Raw genomic sequence first — 15,205 nt, 5'->3', positions numbered from 1 at the left:
AAGAAATAAAACAAGCTTTAAAGTGCTGAACATAACCCACAAGACTGTGAACTTCTTTTTTGCAAGTTAAAGTCACTGTATTAAAATAGGTGGCATTTAAATGAATAATGAGGTCATCAGAAAGTTCAGAGTTTTAACTTCTCATAATCTTCTGTAATGAAATGATTTGGTGCTTTTATATAATTACAGGTTTGGGGTTTTTTTTTTTGCAGTACATGGGCCTCTCACTGCTGCGGCCTCTCCCGTTGCGGAGAACAGGCTCCGGACGCGCAGGCTCAGCGGCCATGGCTCACGGGCCTAGCTGCTCCGCGGCATGTGGGATCTTCCCGGCCCGGGGCACAAACCTGTGTCCCCTGCATCGGCAGGCAGACTGTCAACCACTGCGCCACCAGGGAAGCCCGATTACAGGCATTTTAATGAACAAATATACCACAATTTTATAAGTGTAGAGAATACTAAATTTTTTCCATATCTAGAAATAAAATATGTTAAAAGTCTCTCTTTTTTAAGAGTCTCGGTTTCTTTTGTTCAAATAAAACCAAATGATGGTGGCAAAGAAGGGGCAGAGAACTTCAAATATTAACTTTGAGGTTATGTAAATAATAAACTTTGCACTCGTCTGTGGGTACATCCCTAGCTTAATTAGCACTTATTTTAAGATACACAGAAGAATCAGGGTAATGACAAGTAAAACAGCCTAACCCTTCTCACCCAAGGGCATCACTATGGCCACCAAAAAATAACTTTTAGCTGTAAGGGATTTACCTGAGAAATGTTTTACATAATCAAGTGTTAATCAAAATATCGCTAGCACATTGTTTATGGAAAGGCCAAAATCTCAAGACACAAAATTTGTAGTGAAAAGCCACATTAAACTTATTTAACCAACTCTGGAAATTTCATATTTCATATGTATGCCACTCTTCTCCAATTACATTTTTAAGTGACAAAATGAGACTTCTATTCCATTAATCCCAAAACACTAGTATCAAAAATGGAAAAAAATATGCAATATGACACATCCAGTTTTAACTATTCTCTATTTGACATGAGGGTCCTGACAACAAATGGGTTTTTAAATAATTGGAGGTACTTAAAAGACCTAAGTTTCACTTGTTTATTTTCAAAACTTTCTAAGAGAATGTGTAAAACCAAAGCATAATAATTTTATTTTAATATTAATATTTTTAATATATTTTCTAAGTTCCTCTGAATGTCTCTTGGTAATATGGGCTCAAAAATACATAAATCTAGGAAAGTGATTGGACCAGGATTAAGATTGGCTCTGTTGTTTTGGTTGGCTTTTGATGCTCTGCTTCTTTTATTATTCCTGCTTGTTTTAACATTTCTTTTAAGTGAAAATAGTCCATATTTTTTCTCATTAAAAAAATACTTTTACCTGACCCTGAGAAGGGAACTTAAAGTAATGCTTTTCACATGTCCAACTCAAACTGCAGGATTGCTGTTTTGTTTCTCCTTTTAATTTACAGTAAAATTATACCCCTGTGAATCCCAAAGTAAGATAATATTGAGTTATACAAAACTCAAGAACTGAAAATATCATCAGCCTCTGAGTCATTAGAAATCAGCATACCACAGGCTACACTCCATTTGGATCGCTAATTAACTACAAACATAAATTATATCACTAGGCTGCAAATGACAACATTTTTAGTAACAAAGTAGTAATTCACATACTGCTTTGGTTTCTTTTAAAATAAGCAACTAAATTTTTTTCAGGGATATTAGAAGTTAATAAATGGTCACTCTAAACCTTAATGTAATTCTAAAGGTCTAAAACCACTATCCAAAGAAATACATGTTCCTTTCTCAGAGTTTAAAGAAAAAAACTCAGCACTGTCCCTGAAACACACTAACAAAAGTATTACCTTAAATAGGACATATTTTTCAGAAGCTATAAAATACAAATTAAGCACAAAGACTAGTGTGTTAAAGAGCAATGCTGTTTTTACAAAAATGAGTTTAATTAAGCCTGGGGGAGAAAATCAACTAATATGTACAAAACATTATCCATATACAAAATAATATAAATTTTACAATGAATACTAAAATCAAATAATAAAAAGCTGCAAATGAAATACCTTGTGATTTGTTAACATCTTTGATGATTTTCTGAAGTTCTTTCAATTCTACATCAAGTTCATCATAGTTTAGTTCTCTAGATTCAACTTTTGGAGCTTGGAACAAAGAAGGGTCTGTCCCCAGGTATGAACACTGCAAGTGACCATCATCACTCAGAGTGACTATCACTCCCTTTAAATCACTACAAAAAGGAAGAGAAAATGAGACATAATTAAAATTTTTGGTGGATTTAGATTTAATCTAGACCAACTAGATTTTCATTCGATTCAGCTTCAACATACCATTAAGAAAATGACTATATAACGTATCTATTTCTAAAGTTTTACATCAAGGACTCAATTTAAATGTTTCAAACATGATTTATATTTACAGAAATATAACAATTATTATTAAAGCTTCCACTTTTGGGGACATAACTATGTGGCAACTCATGCTCTAAGAGCTTTTCAAGGTCTTACTTGTATCATTCAATCCTCACTGCACCTCCCACTTGGCAGATTCATAATAAGCAGTGAACAACACGTAGGAGCTACAATGGATCAAGAGCTAGGCTCCTGGCTGGCTGAAGACTAGGGCTGAGGCACAGGAGGGAAGATGGGACAATCCAGTGGAGGAAGCCCTATGAGGCCTTGAAGAGAAATGTGCCCACTGCTCTTTTCCTTTTCCTTCTCTCTACCCTTGGGACATGCTTCCCCTCCCTCCCCAGGTCCACTCACCATGGCTTCCTTCACACACACTTCTATTCAAGTAGCTCTCTGGTCTGTTCTCTCTTTCCCTTCACTCTTAGATAGAAGTATCCCATTTTCTCATTTAGTAGCTCTTTCTCCATCACTCTTCTCATCCTGATTATCTCTTTTCCTCCCCATCCTTTCACTCTTCCCTCTTAGGCTCCCTCATCTCTGTTATTCTCTAGAAATGGCCATAATATATAAATTATAGATAACCTTAGCATAAATGCTTAAAAATAAAAGTTGTACATTTCCCTGAACTTGCTATAAAAAGTAGTTGAGATGAACACTATTGGCTTCCTCCCTACCTTGCCCAGAGGGAAAAAAATTCAATATTGCCATAAGTCATTTTGAACTGATATAAAATGAATTTGTTTTAGATTTGTTTGTTGTGTTTTCTATTGGCCTGTGATTTAAAAAAAAAACAAAAAACAAGTTTTCCTACACTTTTCTAAAGGTTAAATATTAGTCAAAAACAACAGAAAACTTGAGAGAGAAAAGAACTTGAAAAGAAGTGTTGCTATTTATCTGAAGAAAAGGAGTTAAGGTATATGAGTCTAGGACTCATTCACAACAAATAAGAATTTTTAAAACTCCCCAACTTTGGGTCATGGCAAGTGGTCAGCTCATTAATCTAAAAGCTCAACTTGATTGACAGTAAATACTACCATTGCTCAATCCTTCCCATAAGGTGGCCACCAGCAACCACTTCGCCACCTGCCTTTAACACAATATTCCTGTACATACTTTCTCCAGGATATATACATAATTCTGTAATGTGACTTCAGAAAAATAAAAAATAGATTGTTATCACTGATTTGATAGCTAAAAAACTAGCTAAAAACTAAAAAGGGGACTTGGGTTCTAGCTCTGACTCTGCTCTATGTAGCTGAGTCAACTTGGAGAAGTCTTCCTAAATGCTTTATGTCTAAAATGAGAGGATGAAACGAGATGATCCTCAAAGGTCTTTAAGTTTAACAAACTGGTTCCATCAAAACAGCTCAGAAAATAAATATTCCCAAATAAAATTATTTTCCTAAAATAAAATGTTTTCACCCCTGTAGTATCTCTGGGCCTGACCCTTTCCTTGCAGGCAACTGAAGCCACTTAGTGGCCATGGAAATCCCAACTTCCAGCTCTGACAAGCCCATTTCAAGAGGGCAAACCTCTGTCCCTATTGAGTTAGTTGTGACTGTAGTCTGTTCCCCATTCCACCCAGACCTACTAAAGTCTGAGAACACAGTAAGTCCTAAGGAAACGCTAGGAAACTAAAAGGCAGAGCTTCTCAGACAATGTGGTGATCATCAGTTCTTTGAATCCAAAAGTGTATTTCCATTTTATCTTCCCCCTCTGAGTGATCCATTATAAAGGAAACCTAGCATGAGACATTACAAATATACCTCACTATCCAAATTTATTTGGTCTTTGAACTGGATAGCTTATTACAGAATCAGTTTCATCTCACTGTTTTAGATGGCAAATAGCAACAATTTAGATACAGGGATTTATCTAAAAATTTATCTGAACCTATTAAGTTGTTGAGTTCAGATAGAGAGAGTTTGAATAGTAGTGTATACACATATTTCTTCAGCGTCTCAAAAAGAAAAAAATCTTTACTGGTGTTTTGAGATGTCCAAACAGAAAAGGGAGAAGCCAGGGTCTTTACCCACTCAAAGAGCTTAACAAGCATCACCAGAATGTCTTAACACTAAATTCCAAAACTTAAGCAATTTACTTTTTTCTTATCAATGGTATTAGAGCCATTACCTACAATTTAGATCAAATAACAGAAATTTAGAATAGCTGAATTCATTTAACATTGCATGTTTTATTCCACAGGAACACTAACACAAGCTCTAAAAATTTTAGAATAAATCAGTGAAATTTCTGTCTAAAACATCTATGATGGAAAAAGTACTTTGACACAGGTCTAGACCACTACTTAATATATAAGTAATGTCATCACTCGGTATCTTAAATGCAAAGGAAAATTTTTAAATATATATATATATATAAATATATATATCGTTCCTAAAGTTAAGCCCAACTTAAGTATAAAGTCCAATTTAAGTATAAAAGAAGAACACAATCAAGATTTTTTTAATCTTTCTACTTAAAGAACATTTTTAAAACAATATTGTCCATGTGAGTTAATGTGTAAAATTTTCTGAGTGATAGAATTTTATGTTAGGAGAAGCCATCAAGTAAATCAAGTATTGTGTGCCTTATTACTTACTTACATCCTTAAACACTTTCAAAATGAAGGTCTCTAGATTACTCTGGTCCTTGAAATACATCAGCTAAACCAAGGAACCAGAATAATGTATTTTATGAGGACTCAAGGTCAAAGATGTTATATTGCTAGGACACACAATAATTTTGTGATTTTAGCAATGGGGCATGAAATTAAACAATAGAGTTAGCTCAAGAATCTGAGGGTAATTGTTTCTTCACTCAGTAAACAGATCCTGGCCTTAACAACACATTCAAACAAAATTCCAGATGGATTTTAAAAGTTAAATTAAAAAATATGAAACTACAAAAATATTTATCTGCCCTTGGGATGGAAAGAATTTTTGCTGCAATAAAGCAATAGAGGACAAAGCAAAGGATCTCTAAGTTAAACCACAAAAAAATTTTAAACTTGTTCTATGCTTTAAAAATACATTACAGTAAAAAGAACAAACTGGGAAAACCTTGGCAACCAACATAAATATATGATTTAAGTTGAATCATATGAAGTTGTGGATATTCAACTGTTTTTGACCTATAAAAACAATTTTGTAGTTTCCTCTACTATGTAAAGAACTCTTACAAGTCAATGAAAATGAATATATCCCAAAAGAAAAAGGTCAAAGAAAATGTACAATTCACTTGAATCAGCAACTTAAAGGTTAAATAATCTATGGAATTAAAACTTTTATGTAGTTCTCTTTTTCTGACAAGGCCAATCTATAAAATGAGTAACTTGAAAGTATTTGAAATACAGCTCAAAAGATAAAAAATGAACAGTTTCTTTTGCTAATACAATAAAACAAATGAATAATAGCTTTAAAAACAAATGAAGGGCTTCCCTGGTGGCGCAGTGGTTGAGAGTCCGCCTGCCGACGCAGGGGACGCGGGTTTGTGCCCCGGTCCGGGAGGATCCCGCATGCCGCGGAGCGGCTGGGCCCGTGGGCCATGGCTGCTGGGCCTGCGCGTCCGGAGTCTGTGCTCCGCAACGGGAGAGGCCACAGCAGTGAGAGGCCCGCGTACAGCAAAAAAAAAAAAAAAAAAAAAAATGAAAAGAACATGCACTGAATCTAACGGTTCTTGTCCAGCTGCACTTTATGCAAAATAAAAATATTTTAAATTATCAAATCATCAAAGTCTGGTTTTTATTATGATATACAGATATCAAAGAAATCTTAAAAACTTAAATTTTGGATTCTTTCATGCCTTTACCAAAATAATACTGAAACAGAAAACAAAAAGTAGGAAGGTGCATGATTTTCATCTAGTCTCTTTTTTATTTACTATCTGCCTCTCATTTCTCTACTATATTTAATTTGCTCATCATTCATTCACTCATTCATTCATTCATCAAATATTTTCAAACACCTGTTATATGCAGGATGCCATTTGAAGTGCTATAGAGCATACACAGATAAAATCAGAAATTAGCTGGAAAAGATTGCAACCCTGTAAAAGAATAAGACATACACCTCGATAAGTATGCATGGGGTGGAAAACATAAGAGCTATAAGACAAGTATAAAGTACTTTAGTGTTCAGAAGTAGGAATGTCATTTCTAGCCAAGGGGATCAGGGAAATTTTGATGGAGGAAATAAAAGCTTAAACTGGACACTGAAATTCAGTCTATTCTTCAGATTATTTCTGAAATCTGAATTAACTCACGTGTGATTTGTAAGTAAGGAAATGATGTCAATAGAACTTTGAAGTTGGTTCATACTCTTTTACCCATCACCTGAACGTTCTGAACCTCCAAGTAGTAGCAGAAAAATATAGTACATGGCTATATACAAAGCACCATTATTCCACTGTTCTTTTTGGCTCCGTTTGCAAATATGTCCTGGATTGAAAGTGCTTCTTACATGGTTCTCATGTTCAGTTTGTCTTTTTTCCTCAACGCTTCCTTCATGCTACCATCATCTTTCTATTTAAAAGTAAAGTCCTATTTTAATATGACTGTTACTTGGGTTTGGCTTGTTTGTTTGGTTGATTAGTTTCTTGGTTGGTTGGTTCGCTTTGCTTTGCTTTTTTGGTGCTGCAATCACAGCTGTATAAATTTTAAGTGATCTGCCCCACGACAATTTATTTTGCTTGTTTGTTTGTTTTTTACTTGACATATAGTTGATTTACAATGCTGTGCCAATCTCTGCTGTATAGCAAAGTGACTCAGTTTTACATGTATAGACATTCTTTTTTTTAATATTCTTTTCCATATGGTTTATCCCAGAAGATTGGACATAGTTCCCTGTGCTATACCATAGGACCTTGTTGTTTATACATTCTAAATGTGGCAATTTATTTTTAAAGACTTCTTACTGTTAACTTGTAATTTATTACATTATAACATAAATATCTGTAGTATTTGAGCCTTTGGGATTTGGAGAACAGGTGTGAAGAACATTCAGCATGGAGAACATGAGAGAAGAAGAGGGAGAAAAGTTTAGACTATGTATGAGAAAGAACAAGCAACCTGGATACAACATTCATTGAATAAAAAAAAAAAAGAGGAAAGAGACTTGGGAATAAAGCCATCTAAAGACCTTAAGCTTTAATCTATGTAATTGTGGAACCAGTAAAGACTTTTGAGCTAGTGAGTGACATGAACAAAATATGCTTTAAAAAGATGTACCCTAAAAGACTCAATATAGTTTAAAATGTTGATTCTCACCAAAATGATTCATAATGTAACACAATCCAAATGAAAATCCCAGAAAGCTTTTTTTTGTAGAAACTAACAAGCTGATTTCCACATTTCTATGGAAGTGCCAAAAAAAATACCTAGAATGGCAAAACAATCTTGAAAAAAAGAATAGAGATGGAGGGCTTTCATAAACTGACTTCAAGACACACTATAAATCTATAGTAATTGAGGAAAAGGACTTGTGTCCTCTGCATATAAAGAACTACTATAACAAATGACCAAGACACACACACACACACACACACACACACGCATACAAAATTCAACTGGGCAAGACTTGCATAGATATTTCACAGAGTAAAGTATAAAAACTGCCAACAAGCTAAGAAAAAATGCTCAATATTATTAGTCATTAGGGAAATGCAAATTAAAATCACAATTCGCTACCACCACACATACATCAGAATGTCTAAATTTAAAAGACTGACTGCATTAAATGCTGGAGAGGACGTGGAGCAACCAAAACTCTTATATATCACTGGTGGGAGTGTAAAATGGTTTAACCAATGTGCAAAAAAGTTTGGCAGTTTCTCATTAGACTAAACATATACCAACCCTCTAACCCAGCAATTTTACTCCTAGTTAGTTATCTAAAATAAATGAAAACATATGTCCACAAAAAGGCTCATACATAAAATGAGATAAACAAGTTATGATACATTCATTGAATGGAACATTACTCAGCAGCAAAAAATAAACCAACACTGGTACATGCAACAACAAAAAATGAATGTTGAAAAATATTATGCTGAAAAAAATGACAGACATAAAAAGTACATACTGTGTGATATCATTTATATGAAGTTCTAGAACAGGCAACACAAATCTATTATGAAAAAAATATGAACAGTTGTTACTTGGAAGCAGGGGAGAAGGGGATTATTAACTGGAAAGGGACACAGGGAAAATTTCTGTGATGGAAATGTTCTATAACTTGAGAGAACTATGGGTCACACAGGTGTATATCCGTTTGTCAAAACTGTACAGTTAAGGTTTGTGATTCCCAATGTATATAAATTTTACCTTTAAAAAAGGAATTAAAAAATAGGGTAGGCAGAGGGGTAGAAAAAGCCAGCATGCCAGAACACTGATAAGTGCTGAACCTGAGCACTGGCTACAAGGGAGTTCATGATGCCATCCACTTACTTTGTATATATTTAAACTTTTCCATGATACAAAAATTGGGGGTTCAAAAAGAAGCAAATAAAGTGTATACATACTACACAAATACATATAAAGTGATACCATCAACACAAAATACTTTTAGTGATAACGTATAAAATCTACCTTGACATGAGCTGGGACCTGCCTCACATTTTAGCACCCATTCCCACCCTTATTCACACATGTATAAACAAACACACAGAACTTTTAAGTGTGTGTGTGTGTGTTTGTGTGTGTGTGTGTGTGTGAAATAGAGAGAGATGATTTATGTGAATACTTGGTATTTTTAAGTACTTTGTTGATATATAGCTACTTAAAGGAAGCAACAATTCCACAGCAACTGATTCACTGGTAAAAAAACAACTAACAAGCCAATGTGTGGGCCCATCAATGTTACCCTTTCCCCCCCAAATAATTAACGGCATCATTATTTTTTGATGCTAACACTGACTCCTCTTTTAAAAAGTATCTCTTCCACAGAGATACTACTTACTTACTACCTTCAAATAAAATAGACCACTTTACTATACCCACTAAATAATACTTATATAATAGCACCTACAAAATGTTATAGCATTTCTTTAAATTTTTGCATGTTAGTCACCTTTAACCAGGCTGTTAATTCCCTCAGGGCAGGAATTATGTGACACTGAATTTGTGTCCCTCAATGCCAGACACAATGACTTCATCTATATGAAATTTTACAAAAGAATTCAAAATTCACCTCTAATACTAAGTCATAAGCAAATACAAAAATGCCACAACATTCCATATACCAATCAATAATTATAGACTAACAAGTAAATCTAGAAGACCTCTGTAATTGTCCATAATACTTTAAATGGAACCCTTTAGATCAATATAGGATAAACCCAACTTTATTTACAGTTATCTAATGTCCCTTCCTTATTCCTTCTAATCATCAAATAATAAGACAATGCCAAAAGGAATGGGAAGATAAGAATATGCAGGTGGTAGCTCTAACCTGGCACTGAGCCTTGAACGTATGAATGCCAAGAAAGCTAGTATGCAAATATAGTCTCTCCCAAGGAAAATAAGAACATTTTCTAAAGTAAAAGTTCAAAGCAATGAATCTTTCCATAAATAAAACTAGATGTTGGAGTCCTTCCCTGATGCATGAAAGAAGACATGATTTAGTGCCATAATTTTCTAGTGTATTAATTTTCTAGTGTATTAAGCCCTTGCTGGAATTAAGTCAGGCATTAAGGAAACCACCTGTGTATTTTTAGCTCTTATGTGTTGAGGAGTTACTTTTGCAATTTTTAAAAATAATTAGGCCTTGTTTGCCCTTCTCTGTATGACCATCTCTCAGGTAAAGCTTCATATCAATACCTTTTGACATACATAGTTCGTACTGAATACAAAATCTGGGAGCCAGGAAGAATCAAGCGTAGAATCTAAGTTTCCTGATGCACAGTGAAGTATATTTTTGCCCACCATTCCATGTTGACTTCCCAAGAATGGAAAATTTAAAACAATTTTTAAGGTGTAATTTGAGGTTTGTGTAAATGGTTTTTAGTTATTATTGCTATCCACAATTAGCCTCAATAATCAAGAGCTGGATTATTTAATACGAGAGACATGGTAATTAGAATGCCCAAGAAAAGGACAAGTAAAATGGGGGAGCCAAGGCCAGAGTACAAACATATCATAGTAAAAATAGCTCTGCCAAAAGAAGTTGTCACAGCAAATTGCAGAAATTACAGAGGCTGTAGTTGGGTAGACTGAACAAAATACCGTTTGTAGTAAAGAAATTTCTAAGCATCAAAAACTCAGACATGAGCTTGCTCTTTCAAACCTCTCTTATTAGACTTACTAGAAAGTCACACAAGACTGCTAAATCTGGCTAATTATGTTCACAAGACTGAACAGGTAAATTGCTAACCAGAAAAAAAAAGAAAAGATATAACTTCTAGAAGTGCCTATTTTGTACTGGGGAAGCAAAATACATTTATAAGGACTTAACTCTAACCTCTTTCATTATTGAAAATTATGTGTTTATTTAGAACTTACTGTATCCAGGCATCATTCTAGATGTTATAGATAGATAGGCAGGTTACACTGGTCATTTTCCTCAAAGAACTTAAAGTACAGTGGCCATTACAGATATGTAAATCAAACAAGAATGTATGAGATGTATGAAGCATGCTCTGATGAATGATGGATGTAAGCAAGGGAACCAATAAAAACAAAGTGAAAGAATATCAAAATCAGACAGTGAGCAGAGAGAATGCTTTCTAGAGGAGATAACACAAGCAGGAATTGAATAAGAGAAGGAGCAGGGTATTCCAGCAAAGCATTTTCCTTAAAGGGGACACACACACACACACACACACACACACACACCCTGCATAGAGTACACGGTGTTCAGGAGGTGTTTTACCAAAGCCAGAACCAAATAGATATTCAACAAATATCTATGTGAGTATCAAAGATGTGTCAGAGATCGTTCTCAAATTGAGTACCAGTGAAGAAACAACACAAAAATCTCTGTCCTCCAGGAGCTCACATTTTGGTAAGGAGAGGAAAAACAATGAACAAAAGAAATAAATATATAGCAAGTTCAAAGGTGACAGGCGCTATGAAGAAAAAGTAAGCAGGTAAAGTAAGCCTCAAATTGGACCTAGAAAGAAAGACATGAGTTGCATAGGCTGGGGAGGGCATTCCAGAACAGTGGAACAGCATTAAGTATCAAGATACACCTGTTTCCATCAGCCAGAAAGTCTATTTCTCCCCAAGGGGATTCATATGGAAAAGTGGGGGTGATAAAAATTAAAGATGATAAAAATACAAAGGCTTTGAATGCCCTGCAAAGAATTGTAGACCTTACACCACAAGCAATAGGAAACCACTGAAAGATCCCAATGGAGGAGAAACAATAAATTTTCTCATTACTCCTCAATTTCATGTAGTATTTGACAGAACTGATCATGTCCCTCCCATTCACTCATTCCATAGGCACTCACTGTGCGGCTACATGATACTGTGTTAAAAACAATACTTTTAAATTAATACTATATTACATGTCATAAAAGGTTACAGAGGTGTGGTTCATCTCTGGTCACTAAGGAAGATAGGTGCTTATATTCCATTCTAGATAACACAAGACCCTATGTGCTAAGTAATATAATGAATGAACAAAGTTCAATAGTAACATAGAAAAGGACACTATAAAATGTTAATATTATGAAACCAAGAAACGCTTCATGGAGAATTTGAAAAACAAATAGGATGTAAACAAAAGGAGATGGACAGAAAAAAGGTATTTCAGGTGAAGAATTTTAGAGAGACACAATCATATGTCATCTCAAGTGCAGTATGGCAAGAAATCATAAGAGCTTTTCTGCATCAGAGTTAATTCACAAAAAATTCAAACCTTTCTGGGCCACATTACTTTTCTTCCAAAATTAAAATAGCTTTTATCATAATATACCCTGTGGGGAAAAGTGTATTTCTTACTATTTAGATTAACATTATTTTTTTTGTTGTTTTGTTTTTCTGGGTTTTTGGGGGGTTTTTTTTACATTAACATTCTATTGAAGAATGTCAGTGGGAAAAAATAATGACCACTATTTTAAGCAATTAAAATGTTAACATCAATACAGAGATATTTTTAGGAGAAAAATCAAGGCAGCTTTCAAACACATCATGCAGTAAACAAGGCAGGTAAGTGAAAAGTGTCTGTAAATACAAATGGGCCAGACTATGACAGATCTTGAAGGCTGTGAGCACTCTCTTTTAAGTAAGGCAATAACAGAATTAGACAACATTTTAGAAATGGAACCTTTTTTTAAATGCAAGTCTAATCACACCATTCCCTGGATCAGAAACCTCCAGTGATTTCCCATTTAAAAATCAAAATCCTGGGACTTCCCTGGTGGTCCAACGGTTAAAACTCTGTGCTCCCAATGCAGGGGGCCCGGGTTTGTTCTCTGATCAGGGAACTAGATCCCACGTGCTGCAACGAAGATCTCGCATGTGGCAAGGAAGATCCGCGTGCCACAACTAAGATTGGGTGTAGCCAAATAAATAAATAAATATTAAAAGTAAAATAAAATAAAAATAAAAATCCTTTAAATTAAGCTATGACCCCTGCTTATTTGACCTGTAGTCACTTCCCTCCCCCACCCATGCTTCCCAGCCCTCCATTCCCTATCCTTCTACTGACTTCCCTCTTCCACTTCGTTGGAATTGTCATTCTCCATTCCCCTTTAGTACCTGGTATGCTCTTCCTCCCCTCCCTTTAAAAAGGATCTTTGTTTAGCTCAAGTCTACTCATCCTTCAGATTTCAACTCAGAAAATTTTCCTAGGACCTCACATTCTAGGTGAGGTCCCTTGTTTACATGCTCCCAAAGAACAAGGTACTACTATTCCTTCAGGATTTTTCACTAGTGAAATAATATCTTTATCTGTGTAATTATGTATTTAATATCAGTCTTCCTCACTACAAATTCCATAAATTCAGTGACTATGATTGCTTTGCTCATAAACATATCTCCAGAACCTAGCACAGTAACTGGCACAGAGAGGGAGGCTAAATAAACACTCACTGAATTAATTAAATGAAGAAAGCAAAATAATTCTTTGTTGTGGGGGAATGCATTCTAGGATGCATCCATGCATTCTACGATGTTGACCACCATCCCTGCCCTGAACCCACTAAATACCAATAAAAACTCTCTCTCTTGTGTTATGACAACCAAAAATGTTTCCAGGCATTGCCAAATGTCCCCTGGGTAGCAAAATCTCTCCCAGATGAGAACCACTGAGCTAGGAGATAATACATCCTGGTTTGCAAAAGTCAGTCCCAGTTTATGCCTGTTGTTCTGGTACATTTATTAACACCACCCTCTTTCACTCTCAGAAGTATCCCAGTTAATAAATTATATTGTCATCCTACCTGGATGAATCTATATGGGTTCTCTTGCCCAGACCAAGTGAACTATTATGTACATAATGACCATGGTATTTCTTCTAACCTAGCAGAAATTATAGCATTATTTCCAAGAACTATGGTTTAAAACAAACAAACAAACAAAAACTACCTTTGTATTAGGCTTTGAAATTAATGGAAATAGTACAATGATAGTGGACAGAAGAAACACAGCAAAGATACAAAGAATAATAAATAGTACATGATGATCAATTAAATGTGGGAAAAGAAGTCAAATAAAATCCCTAAGGTTGAACCTGAGAGAGCTGGATATAAAGACATCTATCAAGATTAGATATACAATAGAAGGTGGGTTGTATTTTGTGGAGTGAATGGGGAGAAGATGAAGATAGTAAGCTTGAATTTTGAAGCACCCCCCCAATACTCAGGTGATACCCACCAGACATGTGGAAGCACAGGACTTGCAGGGACACAGAGCTTTGTTGGGATGTGCTCCACTCCTTTGGCTCCAGTGCCATTGGATTTCTCCCATTTATCTACTCCTTGTTTTCTTCAAGGGCTCTTCTTCCTGCTTCCTAATTTTGAGAATCCCTAAATACTACTCAAACTTCTCTGCTTCCCACTCTCTGTTAACTCTGAGAATTCATTCTATTAGCTATTACCTCTGTGATAACAATTGCCAGTCTCACTCACAGCCTGTAATCTCAAATATCATGTGACCAGATCACCTGAGTACTTCCACTTGGATTATATTAACTTTCATGTGTATGAGTCTTTTCAGTTTAAAAACAACTTTCACAGCGGGTGGGGGGGACCTTCAAGATGGCGGAGGAGTAAGACATGGAGATCATCTTCCTCCCCACAAGTACATCAAAAATACATCTACATGTGGAACAGCTCCTACAGAACACCTACTGAACGCTGGCAGAAGACCTCAGACTTCCCAAAAGGCAAGAACTCCTCACAAGAACTCCTCACACATACCTGGGTAGGTCAAAAGAAAAAAGGAAAAACAGAGACAAAAGAATAGGGACTGGACCTGTACCTCTGGGAGGGAGCTGTGAAGGAGGAAAACTTTCCACACACTAGGAAGCTCCTTCATTGCAGGAGGTGGGGGGTGGGCAGGGGGGAAGCTTTGGAGCCAGGGAGGAGACCGCAGCAACAGGGGTGCAGAGGGTAAAGTGGAGACATTCCCGCACAGAGGATCAGTGCCGACCAGCACTCACCAGCCGGAGAGGATTGTCTGCTTACCAACCGGGGTGGGCAGAGGCTGAGAGCTGAAGCTCGGGCTTCAGAAGTCAGATCCCAGGGAGAGGACTGGGGTTGGCTGCTTGAACACAGCCTAAAGGGGGCTAGTGCGC

The 15,205-nt window shown here is 35.8% G+C and overlaps 1 protein-coding gene across 2 annotated transcripts in view; it reads right to left on the bottom strand.

The window, feature by feature from the left end:
• Positions 1-15,205, bottom strand: part of BBS9 (Bardet-Biedl syndrome 9) — a 447,702-nt gene that overhangs the window by 270,889 nt on the left and 161,608 nt on the right. For both annotated transcript variants that reach the window (XR_009520638.1, XM_060020706.1), the window contains exon 12: positions 2,103-2,284. Coding sequence is in view for 1 of the 2 variants with exons in the window: in XM_060020706.1 (XP_059876689.1) it covers positions 2,103-2,284 (182 nt within the window). In the remaining variant the exon portion in view is untranslated. The remainder of the gene's footprint in view (positions 1-2,102; positions 2,285-15,205) is intronic.

Source organism: Delphinus delphis, chromosome 9 (assembly GCF_949987515.2).
Source record: "Delphinus delphis chromosome 9, mDelDel1.2, whole genome shotgun sequence".
In the NCBI taxonomy this organism is placed as follows: domain Eukaryota; kingdom Metazoa; phylum Chordata; class Mammalia; order Artiodactyla; family Delphinidae; genus Delphinus; species Delphinus delphis.
The sequence above is the reverse complement of the archived record's forward strand: the minus strand, read 5'-3'. Positions and strand labels throughout refer to the sequence as shown.